We start from the raw sequence: 13931 nt of genomic DNA on the forward strand, positions 1-13931 counted from the left end.
ATCATAAGGTTACTTTGATTTCCTTTCATGACTAAAAATGAAAATAAGTTAGCAAGTGCCTCTTAGGACACACAAATAAGTCTGTTCAAAGTTAGCCATTCATTCATTTATTCATTCACTCATTCATTTATTAAAAGTCTAACTCTACTGTTTTAGTTATCGGAAGAAATGCAAAGTTTAGATAAAAGCCAAGTACTTGTGCGAGTCATTGGGTATATAAGGACAAAAAGGAAAGTTCTTGCCTTGAAGAAACTTAGATTTCAGTAGAAGAGCTTGATGGACTTATATAGCTTAGGTGATCTCAGTAAAAAAAAATAATGAAAGTATTTTATTTTTAAAAATATATTGAACATTACATAGTGGTGCCATTAGGCATTATTACTTCTAATATATCATACATACACACACACACACACACACACACACACACACACACACAAAATTATTTTACAAATCCAGAAGTTTTTGTGGCTGTGATTTAACTATTTGCATATCCTTCCCTTTACCCCTAATTTTTTTCCTGGCTAGGAGAAAACCAGAATTATGATGTTAGGATTTCCCATCCATAGTTTCACAGTCACAGGAATGATGTAAGTTATTGGAGTAGATGGAATGGACAAGAGTAACCTTCTGATGTCCATCCACATTTGAAAAAAAAAAAAACACTTCTGGAGTGTGCCTTGATTGAGAAAAGTATCATTAGGCATACATACTCCAAGCTTCAGTCTTCCTTCTAGGGTTTGAAACAGAGACTGCCTTTATTCAAAAAGGTTGTGATTGTGAGTCATTCTGAGAGCTCTTTCTTGTACTTCACCAACTATACAGAGTGGGAATGGCTCATAAGGCTAGATGAGTTATTTCACTAAAAGAATCGTGAGCATTATTGTCTACTTCCCCCTTTGTAAGGGAAATACTCGTGTTTTTTTTTTTTTAAAGAAAAATACCCTTTAGATTGTTGCTTATAGTTAAATGTTTTTCAAGATGCCATTTTAGACTATTTAAGAAAAGACAAGTAGGTGAGATAAGATTTTAATTTTATTTATAATTTGGAAGAATTATTCTAGAAAGTTTCCAACAATTCCAACAATGAATGCAATTTATGTTTCTTTTGATACAAATGTTGTTACTGATTAATAGCTTATCTTTTTTTCTCCCCAGATGGGTCACTTATGAATACAGCAATTATAGGGGGCGGCAGATCTTGCTGTCACCTGCAGAAGTATCCAATTGGTATGAATTCAGTGGCTGCCGCCAGATAGGTTCTCTTAGACCTTTTATTCAGGTGAGTTTTTTTTTTCTTAGCATTTTCCATGAACTTTCATCATGAGTGTGATCTGATACCTTGCATATTCTCTCTTCCACTCATCTTTCCCGGCATTCCTTTAATTTCAGAATATTATCCACAGCTAATAAGTTTGAGTCACTTTACATTTAGTCTCCCTTCCTGGCTGAATTAAGGGCTATTCTAAAAGTGCTGACACATCTAGCCTTAGAATGTGAACTGTTCCCAACACTTGTGGTCCTTCTTTGAGAATTTCATCTTGTTTCCCTCATTGAAAGAACTTGAGACTCTCTGAGACAAGCCAGCATCCTAACTCTCCCTCCTTCTCCATTAGCTGTGGAGCTAATCAATACTATTCCCAATAGTATTTCATTGTTGCTGTTTCTGCTTCCTCAGAAACGGATCTACTTCAGGCTTCGAAATAAAGCCACGGGGTTATTCATGTCAACCAATGGAAACCTGGAGGATCTGAAGCTTCTAAGGATACAAGTGATGGAGGATGTTGGAGCAGATGATCAGATATGGATTTATCAAGAAGGATGCATCAAATGCAGGGTGAGACTTTGGGACTGGACAATGAGACTCAGCTGCCACTTTGCCTTTAAAGGGCTTCCTCCAAAGGACATTCTGTCCAAACCATAGCTTATGTAAGAAGAATTCCCTTGCTCTGGGAGAGTACCCTCCCCTTTCAGTTCCTGAACTAGTTTCATATAGTATCAACTCTATACATTTGCATCATTTTCACTATGTTTTCCCCCTCTGTTATATGGCAACAAAAAAAAGGAAACACTCATATTTGTGCAACCCTCTTCTTAATCTACTTTGTGCTGTCATTAACTAAGAACAGAAGGAGCTAATAAATACAAATCTGCATTTCTGTTTCCCAACTGTAGCTTTTATAGTCAAACAGTGTGGTTGAGATGTGAGACTCTAAGTTATTAAAGAATGCTGCAAGGCACACATTGCCTTCTTGGTTTTCTATGTCATTAGGTTTATTTAAAAAAACAACTACATATATATATATATATATATACATATATATATATATATATATATATATATATGTATATATATATATATATATATGTATATTCATCTTATTTCTCTTGGAGGTGAAGAGGGATAAATATCTGTCACCCTCCTCTCAGTTGTTTACTCACATCTCTCTCTATAACTCCATTTGTTTTTTTGGTTTTTTTTTTGGCAAAGATACTGGAATGGTTTTTGCCATTTCCTTCTCCAGCTCATTTTACAGATGAGGAACTTGGGCAAATAGAGTTAACTGACTTGCCTGGGGTCACTCGGCTAGTAAGAATCTGATACCAGATTTGAACTCAGGAAAAGGAGTTTTCCTGACTCCAGGCCTGGGGCATTCATTCCTCAGCTGCTCCACTACCACGTCTACCCTCCAGGGTAAAGACTGTAAAATAGGAAAGCTCATTCACATTTTTCATGTAATATTTTAAATGCTCCAGTTTTAGCCTGTGACTATTTGAGTTTGAATGAAAAAAAATGTCAAGAATAATGAATCAGCCAAAGATATATTCACAACCTTATGAAAATGACTCTGAGAGGGAGGGGAATTCATGTCTTAATTTCATCTGTTATGCTCGAAGTGAAAAAGCCTTCCTTTTTATAAACAGAAGGTACTGTTTGGGCATGCAAGGAAGGGACACGCTGAGAAAAGGGATTAACAGAGAGATTAGAACTGAAAAGGATGCCAACATTATCTTAAGCTAGACAAGGGAACAGTATGCTTCACAGCAATATTGCTTTAGGCCAGAACATTTTGGCAAAGACATAGAACTGCCTTGAATTTAGTCAGTAATATTTAGGATGGTAGAGAATAAAGGAATAACTGTATCATTAAATCCATTCCTCACTTCAGCTTCCATTGAAGAGAATGTGTTTGTATTTCATTTTCGAGTTCTTTGGTTTAAGCACCGAACCCAGTAATGTGATTTTTTTTTTTTTATAGCTGAGGAGAGGCTAAACCTTAAAAGAGCTGCTGGGTTTGAAAAATTCATCACCTTGTGGCTTACTGGCCAAGGGTTTCTCTGGACATAGGTAGGCTGGTCCTTAACAGACAGAAAACATGCAGCTTTTCTCTGGTTCCATTAACATAACAAACCTTTCAGGCTTTCTAGAATCCTGCAAAGTTTATACAGTACTAAAAGGGCTCCAGAGAATCCCCGCTCACCTCTGGGCCAGAGTTGGGTACCACTAGAGGAAGCATAAGCTACAGAACTGTATGTGTCATTGTAAAAGATGTAGCATTGTCATAAAAATTTTTATTAGAATGAGTTTAGAATAACAGCTTTTGAGAGTATCTGTGAATAATGCATTTGGTGCAGACATAGTCCAATAAAATCATTGTCTTGTATCACCCCAGAGGTAGTTTTCCTTTTTTACTGGGCTTCTTTTAGAACTTTCTTTTGGAGGAAAGGTAAGAGACACTAATAATCATCTTTTAAACGTTTTCAGTGGTGAGATAGTTTATTAGCTATTCTGCTTTTAAAATTAGAAAGACTAATATAATAGTGAAATCATTAACATTTTATTCTCTTGGATAAGGTGGGTGGAGATTTCATCTAAAGATTTTTTCTGTCCCTCCATAACTAATAAAAGGGAAAAGGCCTATTAAGCTCTCTATTGGTCTAGAAGCTGAGGAATTATGATAATAATTGATAATAATAATAGTATTTACTTAGTAGATTAATGTTTAAAAAAGGCTTTATAATTAATCTCATTCTGTCCACACAATCCTCAGAGGTAGGTGCTATTGTTATTATTTCCATTTTGCAATTGAGAAAAAATAAGACAGATATAGGTTAAATCACTCGTTCAGGATCACCCAGCCAGGAGTGAGTGTCTGAGGCAGAATTTGAACTCATTTTCCTGATTCCAGGATTGACACCTTTTCCACTGCACCTCAAACATTAAGAACTAAAATCCGTTGGATTTTATTTTTCTTTTGAACAGATTGCCGAGGATTGCTGCTTGACCATTGTTGGAAGTCTTGTGACCTCGGGTTCTAAACTGGGTCTGGCACTTGATCAAAATGAAGACAGCCAGTTCTGGAGTATTAAGTCTGATGGCAGAATCTATAGCAAGTTGAAGCCAAATTTAGTTTTAGATATCAAAGGTAAATATTTTTTTTTCTTTCACTGAATTATGATTTTAATGATGACTTCTTTAATGGCAGAAAACTTAAGTGAGCCTGTGACAGGTAGTATGATGATATTTCTATCAGATTATAGATTTAAAGCTGACTTTAGAGATCAATAAGTTCACCCCCACATCCCATTTTACAGATGAGGAAACTGAGACCCAGAGAAGTATAAAGTAATTAGCCAAGCCAAACATTTGAATTAGGTCTTCTTGACTTCAAGTCCATCACTTGTTCCTCTGATTATATCATGTTCTGTTTTACTTTTTTTTTAAAAAAAGTAAAAATAGCTTTTTATTTTCAACATATATGCAAAGATAGTTTTCAACATTCACTTCTGCAAAAATCTTGTGTTCCAAATTTTAGAGAACTCCCATCCACCCTCTCACTCAGACAGCAAATATTCCAGTATAGGTTAAACATTCTTCTAAATATATTTCCATATTTATCATGCTGCATGAGAAAAGATTAAAAAGAGAAAAAAAATCATGTTCTGCTTTAATGTTTATAAAGTACTTTCTTCGGAGTAGTTCTGTAAGTGTCATCAGTATTATCAGTCTCAGAGAGGTCCTCTTAACTTTTTAACCCAGTCCTATGTTCTTTTCATTGTATGTGTCTTCCACCAAGCCAAGATGACCTTGTTTACTTTGTATAGACTGCTGTATGTACACATTATCTCATAGAATATAAGCTCACTGAGGACAGGGCTGTTTTGTTTTTACCACCTAACTCATAGTGGGTATTTATTAAATGTTTGTTCCCTTTCCTTCTCCCCTACCAGCCAAAATTACCTTATATTTACTTCTGGTATGTGCGCTTTATTTTCAAGCTTGTGTAGGGAAAAAATATTTTTTGAAATAGGGGTTGTAATTTAGTTATTTTGTGTCTGACTCTTTATGACCCCATTTGGTGGTTTTTTTTTTTTTTTTTTTTTTGGCAAAGATAATGGAGTGATTTGCCATTTTCTTATCCAGCCCATTTTACAGATGACAAAATTGAGACAAATAAGGTTAAATGACTTGCCCAGAATCACACAGCTAGTAAAGTGTCTGAAGCTGAATTTGAACTCAGGAAAATGACTTCAAGTCCTTGCTGTACCACCTAGATACCTTAAAATAGATAGTCAATCCATATTCTTTTACATAGTCTATTTCAATCAACAAACATTTTAAAAGTTTTTATTATGTGCAATGGACAAGATACTGGCTGAGTGGGATAGATACAAAATAAGGTAATCTCTGTCTTCAGGGATTATACACATTTCACCTGGGGAGAGAGTGATAGTTTGATCATAAATTTAAAGCTATGAAGAGGTCTTAGAGGTTACCCATTTGAATCATCTCATTTTGCAGGTGAAGAATCTGAGGGCCAGAGGGATTGAGTGACTTGTACACAACTAATTTTAGACCTGGGATCTGAACTTAGTCTTCTAAACTTCAATCTAGCATTTTCTTGATTATGTTTTAACTTTTTTTTAACAGGTTGCAAGATCATTATTCCTCTTGATTTCTTGTTTTAAATATTATGATTTCTATTACCTGTCTTATTATTTAAAAGTTGGCACATGCATCCTAAATGTATGCAACAAGGCAAAGGCAGGCCAGCTTGGTTCCTTTATACAAATGTTGCTCTGTCCCTCATCTCCTTCATCTTTTATTTCTTTTGTTTAAGATACACCATGTAGCTGTGTCATTTTTTCCTCATTAAAGCAAATGGAAATAAAACAGAGATGATGTACATCTCCACATTTTTACAAACCAAATTAATCTTGTGGGGAAAATCAGTAATATTTCAGGACAAGTTAAAAAGACATTGTAGACAGAAATGTTTAAAATAACAGTTAGCAGCATGTGAAAGATATCATTATTCTTGGATAGTTCAGTTCTTCCTGGTTGCTCTCCAGTTCTCTTCAAAAGAATTTTTGTTAATATAGCATGTGTATAGAAAATAAATTGCTCTCATTCACTATTGAGCTGGTCAAAATAGTACTTTATAGAGGGGTCTTTTATTCATGCAATTTAGAATAATTTGAGTTTAGATTACTTACACTAAACAAATGGGCTAGAGTATGTTCTGTAAATTTAATGAAGTCTTGATAATACAAAGCCTAACTTCATCAGTGCCCCTTATTTTAAATGAGCATCATAGATAGGCTCAGGTTCTTTACTAAAGTTGTGGATTAACAGAGTAAATATGGATTTTAGTTTTCAAAAGAAAAAAATCACCAAAGCAGAATTTCTTAAAAAAACATACCTTTTTTAAAAAGGTTTTTTATTTGCTTAAAACTTAGAAAAACATTTCTAATACATTCATCAGACTTTAGCAAAGGCAGAGAATTATTCTTTATCAAATGAGTTATTCTTAAGGGCTCATCACAATGCCTAGCACATTGATATTAATGGTGCTTAGTGCTTAACGAATGATTATTTCCTTCTCCCCTTTTCTCCCCTCCCCTCCAAAATTGCCTTATATTTACTTTGTCTTGACCACTGTGTATACATTTTCTATAATAGAAAGTAAGCTTCTTGAAGGCAGGACTGTTTTGTTTTTATTGCTTGACATATAGCATTTAATACATGCTTGTTCTCTTCTTTTTTCTCTATCAGCCAAAATTACCTTTTATTTACTTAATATAGACTTTCATGTGCATATATTATTGTCCTTAATATAATACAAGCTACTTGAGGACAAAACTATTCTGTTTTTGTGTCAGGGCCTGCCACATAGTAGGTGTTAAATAAGTGCTTATGATTGATCTCTATTGGAAGCCATTTATTAGATTTTTAAAAGGTTTGAATTTAAAAAGACCTTGATTTATTGGAAATATGGTGAGATTAAAAAGAATAACATTTAAGAGGTAATACATTTAGGATAAGATGTGGATTAATTGTGGACTGAACCAAAATCATGTAATTGTAAAGGAAATATCATATGAGATGTATAAAAAAGTAGAGAAAATGCATGATGTGAATTCCTCTCTTTTTACCCTAAATGACTGCAGTAAATTTGAGTTCTCCAACTTATTAGAAATAAGGAGAACTTGAATATATGAGAAAAATACTGAGACTTTATATAAATTTGAGCTCTGTTTCTAGATAGCTAAGTGATTCCACGTAAGTCACTTGAGGACTATGATTCTCCATTTTCTAATCAATCAACATATATTTGTTAAGTGAGTAGATAAACAGTGATTAAGTACCTGCTCTGTACCAACTGATATGCATAGGTGTTGGTAATACAAGGACCAAAAAGAAACCATTACAAAACTACAAAGTTGGTGGGGGGAAGAATACTTACTATTAAGAAAATCAAGAAAGGCTTTATGTGGAAGATGGACTTTGAGCTGAGTTTTAAAGGAAACAAATTTTACAAGAGTCAAAGATGAGGAAAGCGTACACAGCATGGAAATAGCCAGCAGAAAGGGATAGAAAAAAGAGATTGATCAGGTATCATGGCTGAGGAATAGATAGAATTTCAGTTTGACTTAGAACACTTGGTTTGTAAAAGGGAGAAATGTTGGAGCCAGCTTTTAAAGAACTTTATTTTCTATTTGATTCTAAAGCAACTGAAAGCTATTGGAATTTATTGGAAGATGATGTAGTGAAAGCTATGTTTTAGGAAAATCATTTTAGCAGCTGTGTAGATAAAGAATTAAAGTGGGATGATATTTTGAGGCAGAGAGACCAATTAACAAGCTGTCACAATAATCTAGGCAAGAGGTGATAAGAGCATGAAATAGTGTGGTATAGGCAAGTGAGTAGAGGATGGGACAGTATGAGAAATATGGAGTTATGAATAAGAAGATAAGGCAAGTAATTGTTTATATGGGGAAGAAAAAGTGAAATGTCAAGGATGATACTGAGGTTGTGAGCTTCTGTGGTTGGCTGCAAAGGTAGTATCATTAATAGAAATCAAGAAATTTGAAAGAGGGGTGAATTTGGGATTTTACTAAATATTCTCTTAGACATATTGCTTTACAATTGCCTGCAGGACATCCAGTTTGAAATGTCTAGTAGGCAATCAGAGATGCAGAGATCACTCTAGAGACAGATACATGGATCTATGGGTGATCTAATAGAAATGATCGTTAAACCCATGATGATGATGATGATGTCAAAAAGGAAGAGGGCCAAAAACCATCTTGGAGGATACATATATAGTTAGGGGTTGGAGGATATTTAGTTCTGGTGGATCAGGCCAAGGAGAAGCTTAATAAATATGTTCAAGCTAGATTTCTGGTTTTTCAAAAGGGAAAATGGAGTTGTTTTCAAAAACTGAATTATGGACTTGGAATCAGGAAGATCCAAGTTTGAATACAGCCTCAGATGGCTAATAGTTGTGTGACCCTGGGCAAGTGACTTCTTTTAGCTTTCATGTATAAAATGGAAATAATAGCACTTATTAAACACTTTAAAAGGTTCAGAGCACTTTAAAAATGCTATGTATTGTTTTTTTTCCTGCTGTTATTGTTTCTATCTTTGGCATTGGCAGGTTTAGCATAACCTAAACTAGCCAATATCCTGGATTTTTCTTAACAAAAGAAAACACGGAAATCTCATGTATGAGAAGGTTGCCACCTTGTGGACATAATAAAATGATGCTCTGTGATCCCATATACCGAGAAAGACGAATACAAACTTAGCTTCCTGCTCTAGAACTCAGGGCTGGGATTGTTCTTCAGAGATCACCGGCATCTCATTTATAGATGAGGATCCCGAAACTCAGAAAACTTGCCTAAGGTCACACAGACAGCTAATGAGCAGAACTGTGGGGCTCTTAAATGAAAAGATGGATTTTCACCTATTCTAACTTTTGCTTATTTATTACTTAATGAGATACATGATGGATTTCATTTAATTGCTCTTCAGGTGATAGTGGTCCAGTGTCCTTCAGCATTCTGAAATGATCCATGGAAAGTATTATTGAAAGTCTATCTTAAATTCCATTCTAATAATTGATTCTTCTGCATACTTTTTATAAAGTGATATATACCCATTACTCAAAAATAATTTGTATGAATTTCTGTCTTAAGACAGGTGAATAGACTAAATAATCTTTAAATAAAGATCTCATAATTCTATGATGGATTATTCCATTCAAGCATTTAGGTCATATGGTGGCTAGAGAACTAGACCTGGAACTGGGAAAACCCAAGTTCAAATTTAATTTTGAGACACTAGCTGGGTGAGTCATTTAACTTGTATTGTCCCAGTTTCCTCACTTGTAAAAATGGGGACTTTAAAATTTAAAAGCCCCTACTTCCCAGGGCAATGTTGTAAGGATAAAAGACAATATTTCTAAAATATTTTGCAAAACTTAATGCTGATTGTTATTATTTCATTTCTGTGAAAATCTGAAAAAGTCATCATCATGTATATACCTCAAAACAAAATCAGATTACCATCCTAAAGTAATGAGAAAAAAAGGAAATTGTGACCTGTAAGATTCAATCTGTGCCTGTAAAAAATGTTGCCAAATCATTCCAACTTTACTTCTGGGTTTTTAATTACAAGCTTCTCATGAATACTATATTCATAACTTTTTTATATTTTATATCCTTCATAGTGCTAGGGTATAATATATTAGTCTGTCCTTAACATTAGCATGTTTAACTTTCTTGACTTTAGGCTTTGCATGATTTTATTAGTAACCTCATTTTCACTTTTGTGTTGTGTTGTGTTGGCAACTGAAAACATTCAAAATTATGTGTAGTAAAAAAAAAAAAAATGTGAGGCAAGATGTGTATTTGTGGAGGGCCAGTATCACACTGGGCTTTACTGGACTTGTTTAGTTATAAAGAGCTCTCTGCATTAGTTGTACAGTTTTTTTTTGTTTTGTTTTGTTTTGTTTTTTTGCAAAGAAAAATGCTGTTTTAAAAATGTTTTTAAAAAAAATTTTAAAATGAGTTTAAAACTAATCAGTCTCAAGAGTCTTTCAACAATACTAAAATCTCAGTAACATCTCCCTTGGTTTCCAGAGGGAGGCTACGGTAGAGCTTAGAGTAGTGTAGTCTATAGTATAATACACTTATACTATTTAACAGTGGAAGTAAGTTTCAAGTTTTAAAAATGTTTTTTTTAATAAAAATGTTTTAAGGATTGTATTTACTTTGTAATATTTATGGTACTCTCGATTGCATGTGGTATAAAAATGAAAATTGTCTAATTTTTTTTTTTAAATTAGCACAAAAGGTCACAGAACATTAGGAAACTAGTAGCAAGAAAAATGTTTTGCATGTCACCAATTTTATTTTGTGTACTACATTTTATGGGTAATTAATGGTTACTGTAGAAAAAGCACGTATGATCAGAATTAACATTTTCTTATAAATGTGTAGAAAATCATTTTCAGCAATGTCTAGTGAAAGATTAGTTTTTGGTACTTGCAGGATTCTAATCCCATCTCCCATAGGTTCAGTATATCAGCATTTGCATTTTTTACTTTTGTGTTTTTTTTTTTTAATGTTATCCCCCATGAAAGTTGAGATTTGCCCATATATAGAGATATATATAGATAGCTATAGATATATATCATTTAATAATAAGAAATAAGTATTGTAAAAAGATATTTTGAATATTCTTTTGTTCCTTTTCCCTATAATATAGAAGTGGGTTTTTTTTTTTGTTATTCAGTGTTCAATGGACACTTTAAAAAAAATGGACAATACTTATTCTTCGCTTTAAGATGAAATTTTCCCTAAGCCTGCTTCCTCTTTACATCTTAACTTGCTGTATTTAGGAGCCAGATATTCCATGTGATATTAATATATTGCTCAAATTTTTCATCTTCTACCTGGACTATTATAACAACTTCTTAAGCCACAGATCTAACCATATTACTACCCTGTTCAACTAACAACTTTAGGATAAAATACAAACTCCTTCACTTTATTTTATATTTTAATAATTTTATATTTAATTAATTTAATTTTATATTATATTTAATAAATTTAAAATTAATAATTTTATATTTAAAGCCCTTTACAATCTGGCTTCCATCTTTCTTTCCACTTATTTCACTTTCTTGACTTCCTGTGGATGATCTAATAGAAATGATAATTGTCTTGTTTGTTCTCCCAAACCTGCATGCTGTCTCCTGTTTGCATGTACATCAGCTCTGACATGCTTGGTATACATTCCCTACCCACATGTCTCTCAGAATTCTTATATTCCATCAGATCTGAGTGCAGGTAACCACATTCTACCAGAAGCCTTTCCCTATCCCCATCGTCGACATGCTCTTGCCATAATTTTCAGTTTACAGCCAACTTAGGCTATTTCCAGTGGAGTAAAATTTTCTTATGGGTCAGAGATTGTTTATGTTCCTCGCACCATGCTAGAACAGACCAACAATGATTGTTGGATTAAATCAAATGGAATGAGAACTCTAGTACCATAACACCAAGGCTTTTATCCAGAAAATATTTACTGAGGTACCTATATATTTGAGGAACAGTGCAAGATTTTTCAAGGACTGCTCCTGCCTTTACAAGGCTTATTGATTCAATGGTGAGGTGTTAAGTGAGGTCTGTGTTCTCTGAAAAAGAATTTTTATTTTAAGCCAATAGGATGCTAAATGAGCCATTTCATTTATTGATACTTTACATTTAAAGAACATTTGCCATCCAGAATTCCAGGCAAGTATCTCCTTAGAAAATGTTTTCTGGGGAACATGTTTGCAGTCCTAACTGTAGCTTGGCAATAGATTTACATATAGGTTTAATGATGTGATTTGTTTATTTTACCAAAGCCTAGGAATTCCCTGTAGTGGGAACTATAGACTGATTGACTTAATGCTAATGAGAGTATTAAAAAAAGTCCTTCTCTTGGTTTTATATTGGACCACTGGTTTTTAGGTCTTCCTCCTCTTCTTCTCTAGCATGATGGCTTTTTTCCTTTATGGATGGCAAAACTAGCTCCTTCTCGTAGATAGCTCTGGTGTCTATTAATTGCCACTCTGTGACTTTGGGCAATTTAATTTACTTACAGAAACCTGTTTTTCTTCTCCTTCAAGTGGTAGAAATTCTCATACTGCCATCCAGATAAGATTGTTGTGAGAAAAACACACTAAAAACCAAAGAGCTGCTCTTGTTAAAATCTCATCCAAAGGGGCACTATCGATAGTGCCCTCGATTTAGTTCAACATTTATATGTGTGGTAAAAGGCAGAGGTCCCATGCTTATCTTATTAGATTTTGCAAATATCTGGAAACTAGAAAGGGATAACACAAAGTCTATTAAATGAAAATTATGGCCCAGAAAAAGCTCTGTCTAGAAGAGTGGACCAAATAAATCTATTAAGATGCAACTTAATTAGAAGTCAATGCTAAGTCCTATACTTTGGGCCAAAAGATAAATTGTACAAGATGGAGGAACTTTTTAAAGAAAACCTAGTGGGCTGCAAAAGCAATAGGGAGCTAGAAAATGTCAGTGCAATGACTAAGTTGCTAAATAGTGTTGAGAACAAGAGATGTCAGCGCATATTTGGAATCACTTTCAATTCTGGGTGCCATATTAAAGGAAGGATGGTGGCACATTGGAACAAAACCAGAGGAGGCTGCTCAGGATGATGGAGGAACTGGAATCCTAATTATGTAAAATATTCCTGGCAAGAACTGAGGTTGTTGAATGTTGAGCAGATTCAGTAAGGGAATAGGATGGCTGTCTTTAAGTATCTGAAGGGGTGACTTATGGACAAGGGATTCCACTTACTAGCTTTGGTCCCAAAGGGCAGTTAGGAATAATGGGAAGAAAATGGCAGAGGCAAATTTAGACTTGATATGAGGAAGGATTTCTTAATAATTAGACCTCTCTTAGGCAAAATGGCCAATGTTGGCAGGTCATGGATTTCTCAACTTTGATCTTTAAAAATAAGTTGGATGACCACTTGTTGATATGTAGAAGGGATTGCTTCACATAATGGTGGGCATAAATGGCCTGAATTCCTTTCCAAATCAGAATCTGATTCTCTTCCTGTTACCTTTCTAACAATATCCATGAAACTCAATGTAGGATATTTCTTTACCCAGTCATTCCCTCTCATACCCCATCAATATTGGACAATTTAAGTTATAGTGACCCTCTCTTGAAAAAATACTGAAAAATACGAAGAACCCACAGAATTATAGAAAATTAAGAGTTAGGAGGGACCCCAGCAACCCCAGCAACCATTTATTTCAACCCATATAAAAGAAATAACCTAACATACCTAACAAATGGATATCCAGTCTGTACTTGAAGACCTTCAAGGAGAAAAGGTGTGGGGTGCGAGGGAAAATCCTTTACATGATGTTATTAGTGAGAGCAGATGAGTAGGTAGGAGTTACATAATTAAAAACAAAATAGTTAACCCTTTGCCACTTGCCACAAAAAGGCAAACTCAAGTTTCTATGAGGTCTTTTGCCTCCAGGTTCACGTTTTCAGTTATTTTAAAAACCTAAAGGGCACCTCTGCTATATCCATCTACAAAATAAATGCAAGTG

General features: G+C 34.2%; 1 protein-coding gene across 1 annotated transcript in view; it reads left to right on the plus strand.

The window, feature by feature from the left end:
• Positions 1-13931, plus strand: part of CRYBG1 (crystallin beta-gamma domain containing 1) — a 79059-nt gene that overhangs the window by 63458 nt on the left and 1670 nt on the right. The window contains exons 18-20 of the mRNA XM_051997473.1: positions 1159-1282; positions 1679-1837; positions 4265-4427. Coding sequence (XP_051853433.1) covers positions 1159-1282; positions 1679-1837; positions 4265-4427 — 446 coding nt within the window. The remainder of the gene's footprint in view (positions 1-1158; positions 1283-1678; positions 1838-4264; positions 4428-13931) is intronic.

This window comes from Antechinus flavipes, chromosome 4 (assembly GCF_016432865.1).
Source record: "Antechinus flavipes isolate AdamAnt ecotype Samford, QLD, Australia chromosome 4, AdamAnt_v2, whole genome shotgun sequence".
NCBI classification, from domain to species: domain Eukaryota; kingdom Metazoa; phylum Chordata; class Mammalia; order Dasyuromorphia; family Dasyuridae; genus Antechinus; species Antechinus flavipes.